This window comes from Anas acuta, chromosome 2, assembly GCF_963932015.1.
Source record: "Anas acuta chromosome 2, bAnaAcu1.1, whole genome shotgun sequence".
Classification (NCBI taxonomy): domain Eukaryota; kingdom Metazoa; phylum Chordata; class Aves; order Anseriformes; family Anatidae; genus Anas; species Anas acuta.
In genome coordinates, this window is record NC_088980.1 from 113,139,954 (window position 1) to 113,161,034 (window position 21,081).

General features: G+C 42.6%; 1 protein-coding gene across 4 annotated transcripts in view; it reads left to right on the forward strand.

Annotated features, from left to right (window-relative positions):
* The first annotated feature begins 6 nt into the window (after positions 1–6).
* The window catches only part of NOL4 (nucleolar protein 4), a 193,780-nt gene continuing 172,705 nt past the window's right edge, over positions 7–21,081 (forward strand). For 2 of the 4 annotated variants that reach the window (XM_068671769.1, XM_068671767.1), the window contains exons 1-2: positions 7–281; positions 583–1,440. In XM_068671769.1, the coding sequence (XP_068527870.1) occupies positions 1,174–1,440 (267 nt within the window). In that variant the 5' untranslated portion in view covers positions 7–281; positions 583–1,173. Of the gene's footprint in view, positions 282–582; positions 1,441–1,992; positions 2,273–21,081 lie in introns of those variants that run through there. The other 2 variants (XM_068671768.1, XM_068671771.1) reach the window with 2 other exon arrangements.

Sequence of the window (21,081 nt, forward strand, 5' to 3'; positions counted from 1 at the left end):
TCCGACACCCGAGCCTGTCTCCTAGATATCTGGCTGTTTGTTTTTTCCCTTTTTTTTTTTTTTTTTTTTTTTTTTCCTCCTCCATCTGCTGGGATGGCAGAGTAAATAAATTGAGGAAAATTCCTAAAAAGGCATCGAAAATTCAATGGGACTGAACAGGAGGAAGTGAGATGCTCGCAGACCGTTACAAAAAAAAAATTGCAAAAAAAAAAATAATATTAAAAATAGAAATATATGCACTTAAAACGTGGATCGGATGTATTAGGCTTAGAAAATAGCAGGTAAGAACTTTCTTTCTTTCCAGCACCTTCATGCCCGGAGCAGGGAGATGTAAGGCGGTTTTGCCCAGCCCTGGAATAAAGGGGGAGCGAGGAGAGCAGCTTGCCCTTCAGTGCTGCCTCCATCCTGCGCGGCGGGGCTGCTTTAGGGAGAGGCACAGCCCGCCAGGACAGAGACAGAAAGCCTTCCAGAAGGCTGCCGGGCTGGAGGAGGAGGGTGGGATTTTTTTTTTTCTTCTTGCTATTTTTTTTATATATATATATCTATATTTTATTTTTTTTCCCCTTCACCTGCGCTATCCAGGGTGAATCCGGGCGCAGCTGATGCGTGGAGAAGAAGAAGGAGCCGAGTCAATATTTCCTTTTCTCCTCGCTGAGCCGAGGGATGGGATTTTAATTATTTATCCGCCCGAACCCTCTCCGGGCGAGGAGAGGCTGCCGGAGCCAGCGGGATAGTCCTGCCTCGCGCGATTATTGAAGGGACTGAGCACGTACCGGGGGAGGAAGGAGAAGAGGAGCCTCCACCAGCCAGCCCCGCTTCAGTCCAATAATAACAATTACAATAAAAAAAAATCAAAAAACACAAAAAAAAAGAGGAGAACCTCGCCACTCCACCGAACCGAGCGCTGCCCCCCACCCCCCTCCCGGCCCCCCCGGCTCTCCCCCGCCCGGAGCAGCCCCACCACACACACAAAAAAAAAAAAAAAAAAAAGCAAAAAAAAAAAAAAGCAGCCGGGCTCTGCCTGCCTGCGCCGGGACCTCGGTGCCGTCCCTCCCCCGGCGGGGGCTGCGCGCTGCGGGGCGCACACAGGTGCCGAGCGCGGCCGGGCCCGGCCCGCGGGGGGCGCGCGTGTCCGCGGGGGTGCGCGGGGGCGCGCGCGGGCACCGGGAGACGATGGAGAGCGGCGAGCGGGACATGTACCGGCAGTTTCAGGACTGGTGCCTCAGGACTTACGGGGACTCGGGGAAAACCAAGACGGTGACCCGTAAAAAATACGAGCGGATCGTCCAGCTCCTGAACGGCTCCGAGTCGAGCTCGACGGATAACGCCAAATTCAAATTCTGGGTCAAATCTAAAGGCTTCCAGCTCGGCAACTCGGACGAGGTCAGTGGTGGTGCTGGAGGAGGGAAGCAAGTGCTGTACGTGCCAGTCAAAACCACGGTTAGTAGAGAATTGTCTTCCTTGTTCTATGTCGGCCGCTGCAGCCCGCTCCGGGAGCGAGAGGCAAAGGGGGAGCCGCAGCCACAGTTGGCTCCTTCCTCCCTCTTCCCCCAAGTCATCATCACCATGTTGCGTTTGCCTGTCACATTAGACACCGCCGAGCTCTTTGTGGTCCTTTTCTTTAAAGCGAGCGCGCACCAAACACACCCCGCCGGCTCTCCGCCACCGGTGCCCGGTGCTGTCCCCGCTGCTGTCCCCGCTGCTGTCCCGGTGCCCCCGGTGGCCGTGCGGCTCGGGGCTGCGGGCCCGGCCCCGGCTTTTGTCCCGCCGCCGGCCCCGGCCATTGTGCGGGGCAGGCAGCTGGCACAAAGCCCCTCTGCCTGCTCCTCCGGGGGGGGGTTTCCCCGGGAGAGCGGGGCTTTCGCCTTTTTTTTTTTTTTTTTTTTTTTCTTCTTCCCTTTATATATATATATATATATAATTTATTTATTGTTAGACCGCAGCCCTCCAGACGCCGAGCAGGGGGGAACGCGCCTGGCTGGCTCCGGAGCGCGGCTCGGATGCTGGCGGCGGCGGGGAGAGGATGCTCAACAAAGGGAGATGGGCTCGCACATGACCGCACGCCCGATTTTGTTACTCTTCCTGGGATTGCGCGAGTCTCGCAGCCAGAAAGCCCAAACTCCACCGATGCCATACGGTAGCGTGGCATCCCCCGGCAGGCTCCGGAGCTGCAGAGCCCGGCGCGGGTCTGACAGCGGCAGGGTTATTATGCTCGGCGGTGGCAGAGGCTACAGATTTTCCTATGTGAGAAGATGGGAACTGTTGGCTCCAAGTAGGTTTTGCCTATTGAACTCGTTATTCTTACTTCTTGTGCTCCGGGTCACGCAAGCTAAGCTTCTTTTGTCTGGGTCTGGGGCGGTGGGGGGGTGTGTGGGGGGGTTGCAGCTGAGAAAGGAAACCCGGCAATTAAAAATATTCCGGCTTGGGCGCTGGGCTCGGGTGAGCACCGCTCTCTTTTTTATTTGCAGTGGCAGCTTATCCTGACCCGCCGGGGAGGCTGGTGGGTGGCGCAGAGAAGGGGGCTGCTCGGGAAAGCGTTCTGGGCCTGGCCGTGACGTAGGCTGCTGGGGAAATCTGCTGCTGCTTGCTTCGCCCAGGGCACCGAGCTGGGCATTCCCTGGGCCTGGTGAGATGGGGCCCCTTGCCACCATCACCTCCTGGCCATGGGTAGGCTGAGCTGGGGGATCCCTTTGGAGGAGGTTATGAATATGAAGACCGAGAGCGAAGGGGAAGCGCTGGAGGGAGCTTGTCCCAAATCTGTGGCTTTGATTCGCCAAGGCGTTCTAGGTGTGCCTATAGACCCGGGTAATTTGGTGGGTGTCTGTCTGACAGTTAGGTGACTGATGGTTAATCTCGGACCCCAGCAGGTACCGTAGACCGAATTTATTTTTCCATGCAATTTAACAACAAACGGAAGTTACGTAAAAGTTGTCCAAAACAAAAAGTCTCCATTTAGGTTGGAATTTTTTAATATCTCCTCTGCTTCCTGGGATAATAATTGCAAGGAACCAGCAGTCAAGACCTTTTATTCCTAAGACTGTTCTTTTCACTGCAAGTTCAAAACTGTAAGCAAATTCAGTGTTTTTATGAGTGAAATTATGCTGACCACCCTGCTAAATAAAAAGGCTATTGTTACTTTTATGAGGTAGAATTTAAAAATTAAGGGCTCTTCTGGGTCTCTGAGACACAAGACTCACTGATGATCAACCTATTTATTTTCTCCCACCTTTGCCTGGCCATGAGAGCTTGGAGTACCTCCTTGCATTCCTTTTTAAATGTTATTTTCAGGTCTTTTTTTTTTTTTTTTTTTTTTCCCATTATTCCATTGGAGATTTCAGTGAGAGGTTGAGTGCCTTGCTGGTCCTACCTTTGTTCATTTGGAGGATCATACCCTCAACTGTGAATATTAGTGAATGTCCCTATAAATGCATATATGTATTTGTATAGAAATAATTGTCTTAGATATTTAAAGCAACCAAGCAGGAATCATCGTAAATACAAGGAAGGAAAGTTAGCATGAAATATTTGTAAGCATTTTCAGAATACAAGCACATTAGTTGAACAAGGATATAAAACTCGTTATGAGAATGGTTTTGTGTTTAGGAAAAAACTCCCTCTTTCCTTCTGCTGTCCAGCACAGATCCTTTGTCCAGCAGAAATGAGAAGAGGCTGTACTCAGCACTCTTACACCGCAGGTAGCTCTGAGAAACAAATGCCCTCCTGGAAACATGAAGCTGGTGTTGCTATCCAAAAAGGCAGAGGAGGTATTTCTGTTGATCTGGAGCGTGGCAATTATGTGTGTGAGCTGCTGCTAGGGCAGGGGCAACGTGTGGGTGCTCTGAAATGCCCCATGGTGCGGAGCAGGGGTGCAGTGGCAAAGCTCCTGTTGACTTAGTCAGGGGCAGGATTTCACCCAGCCTGAAATGGTGTTACTGGGGGAAACACTGGCTTCTCACAGGACAGCAACTGTTGGTAAGCCTTTAAAGCCTGTTCTCTCATTTCTTTGACTCCTACTAATTAGTTAAGAGTTTATTAATTTATGATCATTTAGAGACATCCCCACGTACCGGGTCTGTTATTTTTTTTCTTGCTGTTATCACATACAGTTGAGCTTGTCTGGAGAGAGACGCAACTGGTAACAGGTCCCCAAACTGTGATTCCCTCCCTTGTCCTCTCCCTCTTCTGTGCATCACTTGATCTCACCATAGAGGTAAAAGTAATTTCAATTTAAAATTAATCACTGCTGGCAGCATGAGCGCTCCCTCTGCAATAACAGGATGGATGAAATTACAAGTTGGACTCTAAAGTCACAAGCTGGTCAAAAACAAGCAAATAATATTCAAATACTTTGGTAGGAATTATTCTCTCCTTGAAGCTTTAAGATTTGCTGCTCAGCTTTGCTGTCAGCCAGAGAGATTTGCTCCTGATGGTGCTGTAATCCACTGCTGCTGGTAATTAGACATCATTACTGCTGCGTTAAAGGGAAAGAGAGAAGGAGAGAGGACAGGCTGGGGCTAATTAACTACTTGATTCTAATGAAAGGAAGAGAGCCTGATAGCAACTGGGAGGTTGCACCGGAACAGGCTAGATGTACAACACAGACTTAATTGAAGCAAGGGTATCTTGCAGCCTCACACTAGCTGAGGCTTGGTCTACTTTCCTGTTCTGTGGACAGTAGCATGCTAGGTTTTGTTCTGCTTTTTCCTTGCCTGGTTGGTAAGTAAGTCAAAATCAAAGGCCTGCCTTAAATATGAAGTTTAAGCATGCCAGCAAGGAGAATGCATAGATGATTATGTGCCGGCTTAATCTATTTTTGGGTATGGTCTCCTCAAGAGCAACAGGAACAAATCAATTCCTGAATGTTCACATCCCTCTGTGGCCTAGGAGATGCACTGTTGGTCACCAAGCAACAACATCCCCTGCAAAACAGCCATTTTAGGTCCAGAGTGGGACAGCACACAGCACGCTATTTGTATGTGCAACTCGGTGAACATCTCACTTCTGCAACTTTTCTGTTACCGCCACATGTTTTCTTTCATTATGCCCAAGCTCTGCTGTATGAGAATCGTGAGCTGATGCCTAGCCTAGACACGCTGTATAAACGTGCTAAGCCAACAAATATGCCAAATGGCTGACAGCAATTGCTATCGAGTTTTGCTGGTTGGTACCCACAACCCATGAGGAGGTGTGGAGCTAATATTACCAGCATAGTATCTTTTCAAACTGTATAGACGATTTTTATGGTGGATTTTTTGTGTGTGTATTTTCTGCATAGTTCTTTAACTGGAATTATTTTTTGATTGCCAACTGGAAAACAAATTTATTCTCACCACCGCTTTTTTCTCTTGCTTTATGTCTTCCATGGATATCAATACGGCTCCTAAAATCAAGCTTGACTTAAACATAAGTTACAAAATAATGGCCCAAGCTGTATCGGCAGGTGCTAGGCAGAACTTTTCTTTAAAAAAGAAGGATGAAACTGATGGTGAGATATGGCTCTGATAAAGAACGTGCAATGAGCAAACTAGCAGAATATAACTTCAAATGCCATGCTTAGATTGCTTTTATGTCTTTTTTAATTTGGAACAACTCCGCAGACCTTAATGAAATCCCAAGCCTAATGTACGATTTTTCCCGTGCCTTCTTTCACATTTTCCAACTATAAGCGTAGAATGGACTTCCATTCAGAACACAAATTTTGTTCAGTTTAGTTCAATCTGCAGATCCCCCAGCAGGATCTGGTACCTCTTGGATAGCCGCGAGCGGAACAGGGAGGCTCTCTACGCATGTAGGGCTGTACCACTCAATCTGATTACAGGATTTAGGGCTTACAAATTATAGGCCAGTCAGTTCTGAGGAACAGGGTGTATCCCAGCCCATCTCTTGTTCTGTTAGTGGTGAAGAATAGTGGATGGGCGTTTGAGTTTATGGTTCATTTGATTTTATATAAATTACTTTGCTTATGAACAATAAAATATAAGAAACAGATCACTCTATAAAATAGCTATATGTCAAAATATGGTGCTTCAAATTATCTTGCATTTTAAATTATGGTCATTATTTGGGGGCATTTTCTAGCAATCTGAAAATACAAAGCTTTGTCTCGTTGCATTTTGCTCTGCTTTTGTAGCCAACAATATCAAAAATGAATAAAAGGGTTTCTCAAATATATATTGGTAGTTCTGTAGCCTGCTGAACTGCCAATGCATAATGGGAGCAAGCACCACAGAAAGGTGATGTGAGGGTGAGCAGTAATTTGTCCCAGGGTACGGTTCTGCAGTAGTTTACAGTCGTCTTAAATGCACCTTCCAGGCTCAGCAGCTGTATTCAAGCCCTGCAGTATCCGTCCTGTTTATCTGCCAGCCACATTTTCCCAGTTCAGGTCTCCAGAGCTTCGCCTTCCCCGGTTACCCGCAGCCTCTGTCCTGCTGTGTTCAGATCTCCCAATGGACTCCGTGGGGAAGGAGGCTGGTGAATCAGACAGATAGTGCTGGAAAATGGTCATAGCAGATGGAACAAAACCGGTTTAGTTGGCAACTCTTAATGTAGGCATTCAGCTCAGTGTTCCTGAATAAGGAGAATAGCTCCGTCCTGAAACTGAAAAAAATGTTAGTGGCCATATGTAAGATGCTATCTCCACATGCGTGTTTGTGTGTGACAGAGAGGCAAGGAGAGAGGAGGATTTGAGGTTTCATGGTAACAACATTGAGCTAGAATTTTCCAAAGAAACGTGAGCGAAAGAGAGCAAATTTTTAAAAAGGGATTATTTTGAAGCGCTTCTTCTGTAACACTAGTAAATACCAAAACAAAAACTGCTACTGATATATCCACCCTGTATGGTAATGCATACAGTGAGGGAGAGGACAACAGATTCAGTGCTATCACCTGCTAATGGCCAGGTTGTAGCATGAAAGCCTAAGGAGTTAGACTCGATGATCCTTAAGGGTCCCTTCCAACTCGAGATATTCTATGATTTTATGACTCCAAGTCTCCCGAGTGATCCGGAATAAACACTTCTCGTTTAATATTCATGCTGCTGTGGAACCTTGCTGAGAAAACTGAGGTGACAATGGACTTGCATCTTTGCTGTGCTTCCATAGCGTCTTGCCAGGGAAGCTGCATTGGATTCAGCCTTGATGCAACATGGTAGAGACTGTTTCAGACACTTGCATGGTGACTGTCTTCAAAGGTAGCAAGTGTTGTTTCTGTAGCTGCATGGCTGTGTGATCAGTGAGTGGTAAGAAGACACTTTTCAGCAGGCTACTGCTCAAATGGGCTGATACACATTGGTACAACATAATGATGTGTCATCTGATCTTTTAATGCTGATAGTTTGTTTCTTTCCCTAACTTCTGGGGTGTTCAGCATTGTCCTTGTTCAATGCTCTAGAGAGAGAGGAGATGCAATCTGGAGAGACTATACATAAATACCCAGAAAGACTCCACATAGAGAGCGCTTATCATGAACATGGGAAGAAGGCTATGTCAGAGTTAATGATTCAAATTTAATTTCACTCAATGGAAACAAATTAAAATGGGCTCAAATCAAACCATGAGGTTTGGTCTGCTGTTGGAGGAGGCAACTAGCAGCTGTTGGTCTTGGTCTAATGGAAGTGATTTGGGTCCTGATTTTCCCCAGTACACATAATACAGCTGTTGAGAGCTTGCTGGTAAAAGAGGAACAATACAATCAGGGCAGATATTGAAGAGAGATGTAAATGAGTTAAATCTGGAGAAAGATCATGAGATTGCATGCCAGAAAACATGAATCTCCAGGCGGATCCTACCAGATTCTGCAGCCTCCCATGCACTGCAGAGCATCACAGGAATCCTTTTTTTTCTTTGTTGAGGAGGTGACCCTGGTCAAAACAGCACCCAAAATGAGTAGAGTTTTACAGGATGTAAAAGGTGTTTTGCTCATGTATATGTCATTTTTGATCTGCCAGAAGTCTCTCTGGCTTTATAAACTCATAAGGAGATGATATTTGCTGGTGCATGGGAGTTTTTGGCATTGCCCTGCAGAAGCAGTGAATGTGATTCCTGTAGCTTTCTTAAATTACCTTTCTGTTCTGCTTAAATAGATGATGCAAACAATCTTACATTTCCACTAGCGAGGTATACTTTAATCGCTTGTGAACATAAAATATCCAGGTAGGCAAGAAAGACTTGCTACAAGTTATGGCATTGGACATTCTTCCAGATACAATGGATTTCCTTACAGATGATCACCTTAAGCAAAGGTAGTTGTTCAGGCTTCTAACTGCTTATTCAATGATTTTGCAACCTGCACGACCTCACATTTACTGTGTGCATGTGCAGGGATTAGAGCTAGTTGCTGAAATTGAATTGTAGGATTTGAACCATTTAGTTGTATTTGTGGATGCTTGTCAATTTAAGGGCTATCTGTAGTGAACATTTTACACAATAAATCTGATCTATGGCAGACTGAACTTCAAGGAAAGACTTTTTTTTTTTTTTTTCTTTTTTTTAGGAATAAATATTCTGTGTAGACTCAGAAGGGCAATTTTTATTAAATGACCTATTTGAGCCTAGGATGAAACTTATTCAGCCTTTTTGACTTGAGAAGCTGTAATTAGGCTCCTCTAGGAAACGAGAGGTTATATATCTTATATTCTAACAAGGCCTGTGTGTCTGAAGGTTTTGTAAATTTTCTTACCCCAAAGATTTTAATACAACAGGGGATGGATACTATAATATTTTGACTGTATTAAAAAGAAAAAAAAGCAGTTGAGATCACTTGTGCTTAAATAACATATAGCTGTAACTCGCCATACAAATTTTAAATTAATAAGTCTCTCATAGTTGCCTACAGACTTATGCATAGCACTAGCAATACAACCAACTGATTTTGTAGAGGACTTTTGTTTAAGGCAGGCTCAGATCTGAAGTGGCTGCCACTAAATCATGACCTATTTGTAGGGTAAAGACGCATTGTCTTGGCACATGAGAAATCAGACTTTTGAATTAATTAATGGTTATTACCCTGACCCAATAGATAAATAACAAGTAAGTAATTACACAACTATTTGATACACCAAGAGAAGAACAGCTAAGGCATGGCCAAAGGTTTCAGCAGACAGAAAAGACAATCAAACAGGATGAAAAGTTTTCACAAAACTTAATTATTCAGTTGATATCTTCTCTGACGAAATACCTATCCTGGGTTTGCATTTCTTGGGTGATGAAACTGAATAATTGTCAGAAATAAAGAAAAGAAATAAAGAAAAAGGTGATGGCGAATTGAGATATTAAATTGCAGTACATCACCAGAATTAATACAAATCCAAGAACACTTTTGAATTCAAGAATGAAATAACCAAAATATTATAAAAATATATAATTTCCCACTATATATGGTGATGATGTTGGAATAATTAGAAAAATCTATTAGAAAGAGGAAAAAAAAGTGGGGAATATAGTTGGTAGAAATAACAGTGAAACATATTTCAACACCAGAAAAATAAATCATTAAGAAAATCATTAAAAGTAGAGTTGTTAAGTGTCAATATGAACTATCTGGTTGGTGTAACTAGTTTAGATTTTGGAAGGGTCCTTTACATTCCTCTTACCATCATATTTGGAAGTCTTTTAAAAATCATTTTCAAATTAAAATTTTCTTCTGGTTTCTTTCTGAAATGAAAATAGTCTGATAGTGACTTTACTAAAGCTTTGGCAGTGATGACAACCTAAAGCTGGTGAAAAGTTGTGAAACCATAGGAAGAGAGCAAGAACTATACAAATGCAGTCCAATGTGCACACACACACACATGGATATATATGAAGTATACAGATAAAACCCAGACAAATAAAGAGGTTTCAACACTGGACGGAGATGCAAATTAATAAGGTTAAGCAAGTCAAGGAAGGATTGGGAAGGAAAATAGAAATATCATAACAAAGGACAAAAGGAGAAATCATGGCAGGCAGAACTCCCTGCAGACCATTGCCAGATAATTTACATTTTATGCCATTGTAACACTAGCTTTTTGAAAGGAGTGGAAGATTTCAAGCTTTTCAATCACATTTAAACTGTATAGATTTAGCATAACATCTCAAGGGAAATATTTAGGAATAATTTCAAACAAATCAATAAGCGAATATCTTCAATAAGCATAGCAAGGGCAATGAAAATCATCATTGGGAATAGTATAGAGAATGATATTGAAAACTTATTCTTCTCATTAATTAAATGATATGTCCTTGCCTTTAATAACATGCTTAGTGCATTTGCTTCATCTCCAAAAGGTCAAGACAGATGAAAGGTCCAGGGAAGGTAACCGAGCTAATTAAAGAATAGGGGTACTTCCGAATGAAATGCATTTTAATTGGTTATGCCACACAGAAAGATGAACATTAAGAAAAAATGCACAATAGAAAAATAGAAAAAAAAATAGAAAAATAGAAGGCACAGAAAAGATACAAAAAGGTAGAGAAAAGTTGAGAGAAGTGGTGTGGTGTAAACACCGATGAACAACAGAAAGAAAATTCTGCACCCACCCTTTTTAATCCTATTCCATTCTAGTAAGATTTTTGACAACTATCTTAAAAGGGAAATTCAAGGCTAGGCCATTGTTTTACAGCCTTTAGTATTGGGGTTGGAAGGTCTCTGCAGCCTCAGGAGAAACTCTGACCACTTCAGCCAAAATCTCTTCCAAGGATTTTACAAGAGAGTGATAGCTCCATGATTCTTGTAAGGATGCAGTATGCTCTTTATGTCCGTTCAGCTTTGCTGGCCCCAGCAGAAGCGAGGACAAGGTCATGTTTCTGCCCTTCTTCTGTTCCCCTGGGAGCACCAGCACTGCTGATGGCACTTACCTGCAGCAAAGCACCTTGCAGTTACCTGGTGTTATGCTGCAGCTCTCTGTTCACGGTCCCATACAGAATTTATCGGGGTTAATCACGTTCCAGCCCATATGGTCAACACGAGGAAAGACCCGTAGAGTGCAGTGAAGTCCCAGCATTTTCCCGTGCCCTTCCCCTTTGTACTGAATTTTCATATTGCTTATGGTCTCAACCTTTCTGCTCTTGCTTCATGTCTAGTTGTATTAGCAAGTTTTAGGCATGTTTTCTTATGTTGGTTGAAGCTAGCAGAGGAAAATAATTTGGTTATTATTGTACAATGCAATTAGATGCATCGTATTTTGCTTAGGGATTTGTTTGTTTATTTGCTGATTACTCTGAAACATCTTTTACGGATTCCCTTGGAGACTTGGACTAGATGGTTTGTTGGTCACTTTGACAGCAGCATTTTCTATGGCTCGTTGCTGTAGGGATGTTACTACTCTGGAAAAAGGAAGGAGATGGTCAAATTTCAGAGCTCCAGCACTATCCTGTGTGGATGAGATTGCATGAGATTGCAGTGATTTGGATGGAAAGTTTGCAATCAACTGCCTCCATTTTCCATTTTACTCTACCTGTGATGAGCAGAAACATGTTGATTTCACCTCCATATTTTGCCTACATGTGCAAGCATTTTTTTTTTTAGTTATTGTTGCAATTATTAGCAAACTCTTACCGTAGTGGGAAGAAAAGTGGAAGGAAAAAAAAAAAAACACAACAGAATTATTAGAGAATTAATTGCAAATATGAGAGGAATTGGCTCATTCAGGTGAATAAAATTTCTGAAAGATTTTGCTTTTGACCAGCCTGACTGGTAAGAATGGCATAAAGCTAATTAGGTGACTCGTCCCAGTGCAAGTCTCAAGAAGCAGCAGTGGAAGAAAATAAAGAACGTAACTCATTCTCTTCTCCCTTAATCTACACAGTCTAATATATATATATTTAATGACATTTTTTGATAACTTTTATCTTTTTATATTCTGAGTGTTCAGTAAAGGCCCACAGCCACAGTTGTCATAATACTGAAGAACTCTGTCTGGAGTGAGCAAACAGCTCAGCCTTCTTTTGCTGAATACTCTATTCCAATGCCAGGCATCCATCTATAACCTGTAGTTCAGACAGACCCCATTCTAGTTACCCCTTTTTTTCTCAAATCTGGGCTATCCCACAAGGAGTCAGAGTAGTAAGTTCTGCATGGATACATCAGCAAAAAACAGAACTTCTCAAAGAGATGTATATTGTAAACTCAGTGGACTGTGACACTTTTTTTTTTTTTTTTTTTGGAAAACCTACCCAAATCCTCCACTTTGTTCCACCAGTGCAAAATGCCTGGTTATCATTGTTTTGGTGTAACTCAGAAATAGGTTTGGCATATGGTGAGCTGTCAGGGAGTTATATTTATGCCAAAGCAAATAATAAAACAATAGAAATTAAGCTAGTTCTAGAACTAAATAAAGCTGGTTAAAATAAAATTACTTCCTTTCTTCTTCATTGCCTTTCAGTATAGCAAATGCTAATGTTATTCTCTTCAAATCAGCCCAATTTTGGCAAGATATACTGGACTTTGAGGAAACGGTGGAACTGAAAATATTCTTTCACCTGTATTCCTACTTGAATCCTACATTTTCAGCTTGAACCAAAAGAGCTGCTTTCAAAAATGGTGTTAAAACAAATAAACAAAAAGCATTCTTAAATAGGAGAAAGCAGGTCAAATTTTATTAGTAGCAGTAAGTAGAACATGTTAATTAATAGAATTCTAATGAACTGTGCCTTCTCTGCTATTTACCTTTGAACGTTATTAAATTTACAGGTGATTACCTGATTTTTATTTTTTATTTATTTATTTTTTATAAATTTAATTCTTAATAGATGTTAAGTCAGGAAAATTTTCAGTTAAACAAACTTCAAAAATTTTGTCAGATTTGCTTTTATCATGTTTGCTGTAATTTGAAAGCAGGCAAATAAACAACGCTCAGTGTAGAAGGTTGTGTGAAAATATTCAAAGTGAATTAGCAATTTGTCTGGTGGATCCAAAGAGTGATCTACCAGACCTACAAAAGAGCTGAAAAACTGTAGCTGTAGGAAGCTAGAAGGAGTCAAGCTGGTGAAATCTAAGAGCTATGAAGGACCAATTCTGTCATCCTAAATGGCACAGGATAAAATCCCCTTGTGGGACAGGAGAAGCAGAAGGCCTGTGAAACATGTTTTTTGGCACAAAGACAATGCCCTTGTTTCAAAGGCACAATGCAGTCCTTCAGTGATGCTTAGGCTTTATGGTGGCTGGTGCCCAGGGAAGGAACCCACCCAAAAAAAAGCACCTACCTTGCTTGCTCAATGCCCTGGCCAGTCCATACCTCTGGGCTGGGTGGCAGTGGCTGGGTTTCCAACAGGATATGCCCAAAGTTCATTTGTAAAGAATAATTTAACTATGCCAGCTAGCCCTTTATACCATAACATATTTCAATATTTTGGACCAGTGTTTGATAAATGTATAAATGTGTTTCTAAAGCTTATAAAAGTATATATGAAGGCTTAATTCCAGCAAGGCCAATGCCAGCTGTAAATACTGCTAGAAGGAAGCTACCCCCACCTCTCTGGTTGGGATACAATCTTCTGCAATGCTGGGGCTGTGCTCATCACCACAGACAGCTCTCCACTGTAGAAATCCCCATACTCTGTTCAGGGAAGGAGCCTGTTCTTAGACTTTTAAACTCTCCATGTATTTAAGAACATTACAAGTGTGTATCTCTCATCCTTTCCCCTCCCCAACTAAACATATGCAACCCATATGTTTATCCTCAGTCATGCTGTTGAGGTAGTTTGATTGTTTTTAAATATTCTCCCGTTTCTATGGATTTTGCATTAGGACAAGTACTATGGGGAGAATTCAGATCTCTTTCCCTTTTCTGTGTCTCTTTGAACTATATTTACATTAGAGAAGAGCTGCTTCTAATAAGACTGAAAGAAAAGCGAGATGAGAGAACAAATGTGGTAAAGTGTTAAAGCAAATAGCGGATAAACAAACTTTCACTTAATAGCTCCCTGTGAGCTCATCCTAATGAAAGTAAGTCAGCTTTGGGAGAGGTGGAGGCTGGGGAAAGTAAAATCAGCTTGGAAAATGCATATTACAAATTTCACAACAGCAATAATAAAACTAATGAAATAAACTAGGTAAAATAAGGATGATGCTTCCTGTTGATTTGGTAATAAGAAAACTACTGATATTTAAAATCAGTATTTATGTCACTAAGCATACCTGTTGACCACCTATAAATACAGAACAACCTTAAGATACTAATCACCTAACAATTCAAACTGCCTGGAAAATGTGTCGAAGATGAATCAGATTACTTTTTTATTGCATTTTTGCACTGAAATTTCATTTCGGCAGAATCTAAAACAAATTCTGTGTATTTTCCCCAGTATTCATTTCAAATTGGATCTTATTAGTCAACATTTAATTTAATGAGTATCACAGAAATGATATAGTAGAAAGTAGCTAAACAGAATGTTGCTAGACTCTAAAAAGCTTGTCTTTATACAAATATGCAACTAATGAATAGGTGCTGGCTATTCTTCGCAATGTTAATGTGAGTATGTTCACCATTGTACAATAGCCCCAATATCTATCTGATGTCTGCAGAGCTACACATTTTCTTTAATCCTTATCATTTGTCTCTGCTGCTGGAGATTATTATTTACTAATAGGCACAGAACATTTTTTTTCCTTATGTTGCCTTTATTTCCAGACGTCAAGGCCTGCTGTTTCTCATTCTGAATTCCAATCTGATGGCAGGTGCCAAGATTCAAATGTATATTATCTATGGGCAGTAGGATCAGCACATTTGTGTAACATCAGCTGAACTGAACCACTCACTGTGCTGGCTGCATTTTAATATTTTTTATCTTTCTTTGGAAGGCACGCTATTTTGGTGAGCAACCAAATGCAGTCTAAGCTGTGTACAAGAGGAGATCTACAAATGGGTTTCTAAATGTAGGCTTCCGTAAAATCAGAATAAATAAATAAATAAATAAATAAATAAAAACTCAAAAACATGTAACTGGAGAACCTATTAGGTTCAATCCACCCACAACCATCTGGAGCAATAAGTTATCTATCTTATTTATCTAAACAAAACTTTGGACATGACACGAGCAGAAATGTGGTGAATAAGTTGAGCTGAAATAATTTGTAGCTTAATGTTTTCAAATGTCCGAGACCAGGAAGGCTGATTTTAAGAATTACTAAATGACATTACCATAATAATGTGAAATAGACTATTTTAAAGGCAAAAACTGTTCCTGCTACAGTCAATATCAAAATCCCACTGACTACAATAACAATGGGATTGGTCTTTTAAGTAGCAAACCATGCTGTAAAAAAATAAATACTTCCGTTTCACAAGGTAATATGGATAGCAGTATAGTTGGATATTCTCAGACACTGTAGTTTGTGGATTTTATCTCTCTAATAATACAGAGGTTCAGCACCTGTCTTATGAATCACGGAGAGAAAGGCGTAAGCTGTTTCAAAGCCATTCCACTGGCCCTGGATGAGAAAGCTCTCCAGAGAGAGGATGCACCCTGTGTGCCTCCCAAACGAAGCGCTGCCTCACGGGAGAAACTGTGTTCATCAGCGCAGGTCTCTCTGTGGCACCGATGGCAGGAACTGCCCATTGTGACCCATCCCTCTCCTCCGCAACGCCCTGAGATGGATCAGCTTTTCATCCCGAAACAAACTGAAAAATACACTGGCAGCATTTTTTTTTTTTTTTCATTTTCCTTTTACATTTCATGTATGGCAGCGTGGATTCAAAACCGAGCTGCATCCCATGCATCACACAAACAAAAGATCCACACAGGTTTTGGCAGAGAGAGGCACAGGCTTTGGGGAAGGGAGAGCATTTGTACCGCTGGTGTGCCCGCTCTCCAGGAGCCTCCAGCTCACTGTGTCTTGCTCCTGGCGAGGCCCTGCACTGATGCTCGAAGCAGAGCCTCTGGGGCTTTGGGGCACGCTGTACCCCAAAATCTCTGTCTCTGGTGGTGGCTGAGAGGAAGAGTTACCATGCCCCAGATCGGGGCTGGCATTTTGGGGGAAACTGGGGGGGTAAAGCTTTGATATTGTGCACCAGCGAGGCGAGGCGTGACGCGGGTGACTGTGACTCCATCGGACATAATGAGTGCACCGGTTCAGCAACCGGCAGACATTTCCTCCACCCCTCCCCCTGCAGCCATATGGTACAGTAAACAACCACCACAGGGTGTTTTTTTTGTTGTTGTTGTTGTCATTTTTATTATTTTATTTTTTATTTTATTATTATTTTGTTTCTTCTTCTCGCCCACCCTCCCCACCCCGGCTGCCCCTCGGGGCTGGGGGGAGGCATTTTCTTCCTCTTCATCGCCCTCCTCCTCTTTCTCCTCCTCCTCCTCCTCCATCCCCGGCTCCGTGCCTGGATCCATGGCCGGGGCTGGCATCGAGGGCACGGGGAAGGGGGGGGGGAGAGCAGGGAGAGGGCGCGGCCGCCCCGCCACCGCTCCCCCCGCTCTATCCCTGCCGGTTCCTATAGTAACAGTGCAATACCTCCGGGACACACTCACACACACGCTCACACACTCACACACACTCATGCACACCCGCCCCTCACGCCCACTCGCGGCAGGCGGGGAGGGGGGGGGAAGCAGCGGGCACGGCCGCGGCGCCCTCCGCCATCTCCCTCCCTCCCGTTCCCATGGCGACGGGCTGCGGCTGCACCTGGGCGGCCTCTCAGCCCCCCCGCCGGGCTCCGCAGGGTGCTGTGGGGTGCTGTAGGGTGCCAGCAGGACCCCAGCTGCCATCCCCCAGACCCAAAGGTCACGGCTGGGCCCCTGCTGCCTGTTAGCTGCAGGGCCCGCTGCCAGCAGCCGAGCGGCTGAGGGAAAATGTCAGCTCAGATGGCTGCTCTGAGGGACCCCGGCTGCCCCCGGGGGGCTTGGTTCTCCTCCTCGCACCCGCAGACATCCAGGGGCCAGCGGCTTGATGTTGGGAAGCCCTTGTCTTTGGCAGCAAGGCCTGCATCCCCTAGGAAATCCACCGTACCGTGGCGTGATGCCACATGAGACCTTGCTGGCAGATGTCGGGCTGCCCAGCGGCGCGGCAGCTACAAATACGCCCTGTCGGCAGTGATGTGCCGTGGCTGGCATGGCTAGAGGTGCAGGGGGTGACCACCTTGCACCACTGTCAGTGCTGGTGTTTGCCCTCGCTTGCTGCTTTTGCTGGAACCCGGCACTCGGGACACCTCTTAGCCACAAACCCTGGTGGTCTTTTGCAGTGTGTACATAGCTGTATGGCATATAGCGCAGGATGGAGTTACACCTATCGCTGAAGGGTAGTGTTGCTGAACTTATGGCCCTCGAGGTGCTAAATGGGCTGTTATGGGCAATAAAAATGCTTGCATGTGGTTGAGATGTGAAAATGCGATCTCAAGTCTCTGACGTGCAGTTATTAATCAGTCTGAAGTCAGGTCTGCCCCTCTGCAAGTCCCTTCCTCCACACAGCTGGATTGGGCATCCCAGAGGGGATGGGTAGCAGGAATGGCCATAGCCCTGGGTACCAGAGAGGTTTCTCTTCCAGCAGTAGTATACAGAAACTATTTTTTATCAGCTTCAATAAATGGTGGTTTGTGTGTCATCAAATACAGCTGGAGGACTCCCATTGTCTTCAATGGAGCACAGCTGAGACCTAAAAGGATAGTAAAGCACCTGACCAATAATAGCATCACCCGTGAAAATAACATTGAATTCCTTTGTGAGAAACTAACCACAAAACCCCATCTGTATCCTAAAGATGTTCATCTACAAAAGAGCAGGAAGCTTTCTCTTCCTTTACAGTTGTTAAAATAGCTTTAAAAGGGAGTGTTATCAACTGTTACAATTTCTTTGTGAGTCCCATGGTGTTTGTCATTTTTCTTGAAAAATCACATCTACAGTCAAATGCTCATGTGAAAATTCTACTTTTGTGTTAAAAAAAAAGAAAAAAAAAGAGAAAAACAGGCAAAAATCTTTTAGTAATCCTCCTAGCTGTATAGAAGAGATTGTCAATCTTAGCAACAGCTTCCTGTCAGTTCTCAAGATCTCTCAAGGACCCGGGTTATTTCATTATCAATCTTTTGACTGATGAGTGTATAACCTGCTAGTGGATAGTGTGGTTCCAGAATTCTACCAATGCTGTGCTATCAGTAGAAACTGATACTGTTGGTTTGCAAGCCATGAATGGTCAGCAGGCTGCTGTTAGGGAAATTTGACTTTAAAGCCTGCAAAAGTCCCGAGTGGACCCTGTATACTTAGAAATCAACAGTTTGTTTCCTAAATCAGAAGATTTTTCAGACCAATTTCAGGATTTTCCTTACCCTATCTCACTAATTTTTAATGCTTCAAATACAAGTTAAATAATTATTCTTCAAGCAAAGGCCATCAGCATGAAAGATGAGAAAACAAAGGATATAATTTCAGTCAAATTATTTCAACATAATGCTTAGTAAGCTGTTTGAAAAAAACATTCAGAAGGTGTTCAAATTAACAGAAACAGTCTAAAATTTAATTACATAGATAGGAACACTGAATGCATCTTAAATTATATAAAGCTCAGCTTCATAATAGGAGAGTCTAGAAGCTTCAGGTTTTGAAGTTTAAAAATCAGATTGTAAAAGCATTATTTGAAAAAAGTTGCATGACTACGCTGCATACAGAAAGGCTCTGGAGAAGGAGAGCACTCTGGTAAATGACTTATTGAAGAGCATACTTCTCAGGTGCCATCTCAACCAAGTTCCTTCTGCTGCAACCCTGGGATCATGGGAGGATCAAATATGAAAGCAACATCACTGCTTTACTTCTTGGGCTTTGTAGTTCTAATAACTTGACTTGTGAGGGACCAAAAAATCCAAATAAATTGCTACAATACCTACATCAATAGCACACAAGAATTAATTCAGAGAATTTATGCAGCTTGAGTTATATGTAGTATTAGAGTCAAGATGAACATAACGGTTCTTTTTCTCTAATAACTCATGAAACCCAATATAACTGATGTCTAGAAAGGATGAAGATAAACAATAAGACACTAGACTGGATGCTGTATCATCTTAATAGTTTTATTTATTTATTGTATTTTGGTGAATAATCAGAGCAGAGGCAGGTACACTGAGTGAAAAAGGAATGCCCATGACCTAGAAGTGGAAACACAAGGAGACAGAAAAAAAAAAAAAAAAGAAAAAAAGAAAAAAAGAAAGCAACAAAGCAAAACAAACTAATCAACCATCCAACCAAAAACCAAAACAAAACAGCAACAACAAATAGAAAAAGAGAGAAGGGAGCAGCTGAGCAGAAAATTTAACAGGAAGAAATGAAATGAAGCAGCCTTTTTGTTTCATCATCCAAAATGTGAGGGAGTTTCAGAAATATATTTTGTTTTAATATCAGAAATCATAAAATAAGTCTCTCAAAGAGCCTGATGAGAAAGATCTCCTGACCCTGGGAGAAAGAGAGTGAAATGATGGCATTGTGTTGTGAAGTACCTTCAGATGGCAGATTCGTGTTAAAAATGACTGAACAAGATTGGAAATGTTGGCAAATAGATAGAAGGGATAAAACCCCAGACACAGAATGAAACCCCATCCTAAACGCATTGTACCAGCTGCTGACAGCTACCTCAAGGGTCTGTTCGCTTTTCTTAGGCAATGGCTAGCCAGCCTGCCATGCCAGTAACATATTATTAAATCAGATTGAATTTAATTTCACACACACACATACATAAAAAACAAATACACATATTTACCAGACGTGCAGCTGTGCCTGATGTCTCCCCAGAAAACAAATGCCAGGATGCATGCAGAATACCCCCAATGAAAAGTTATGCTGGAAATGATTTGATTTGATGGGAAATTACTGTGTCATTTCCTTTTAAAATCTGTAGCACTCAACATGTAGTACCGTAATAGGCTATTTGCAAGAGCAGAGCAGGGCTTGTCTGTGTGGTCTTTTTAACGTCTTTTTGGTGACCCATGCCTCTTTGGCCACTGTAGAAGTAGGATTTTGCATTTAGTTTTCTTAGCAAGGGAGATCTGGCCTTGTATGTGGCTTGGGTAGCAGGTGTGATTCATCAGTAACATAACAGTGTATTTCTTAGAGCAGACAGGGCATAAGTGATGTAGATACAGTACATATTCAGTCCACACAGCTGACTCCATCTGTTGGTGCAAGTGCTGCAAAGCCTTTTAGGATATTTGAAGTTAGTGATTGCTATAAAGTGCAAGCAAATGAGTGGGCGCAATGTATTTACAAAGAGAGGGATGTGATACAAAATTTCCTACTACATTGGCATCCTTGATTTTACTAAATGTTTCAGGATACACATGATCTCCTTCTGCAATGTGTCTTGGGAAACGTAGTCCAGGAAGGAGCAAGCCTGATTAAAGGAGAAGGTGAAGGTTTGAGGAAAGCAAGCTGCAGCTTTCTGTAGGCACAGCAGTGTCTCAGAACATGAAGTTTGATGTTGAATTGTTGCAGAAAGAAACAAAAGGTCTCACTTTCAAATTCTATTCTTGATAACATTTTGCTCTACAGAATAAAAAATGTTATCGTTTATGTTGTCACCAAGATGAAAATAGATGTTGGCTCTCCTTGATTTGAAGCCTTAAACCCTTTGCCATCTCTAACATGGGTGTGAAACTGTGATCTCCCTTTTTATTTGTATCAGCTTTGCTGAGAGGCTGAAAGTGCTGACAGTGTGTCCCTAGTCCTTTGCAGACAGAGCAAGATTTTAGAAAGAATAGAACAACTTGGGAGCTTGAGTCATAGTATATTACAATCAATGTGAGTCTTCAATGGGATTTTGAATTATGTTATTATTGTAGAAGAAATAATTAGTAATTTTCTGGACCCCTTACAAGGGAAGCTTTTTTTTTTTTTTTTTTTTTTTTTTTTTTTAGCAGCTGTAGGAGCACAGCAGGGATTGGGAGCTGTGGCAGAGCCCTGGGGAGGTGATCACTGATTTCTCACTGCCACTGAGAGGCCCTTGCTGACTTTCTCCGTGGATGTGATCTCGTATGACACCGAGACTGCCCCCGAATGAGTCCTAGGGAGTGTTTGTATAGTGTCTGTCTTACAAGTGAACATAACTAAGGGACGGTGGCACAGCAGTTTGCAAACATTTTGTAGCAGGCTGTTGTTGTAGACTCAGCCAACGATT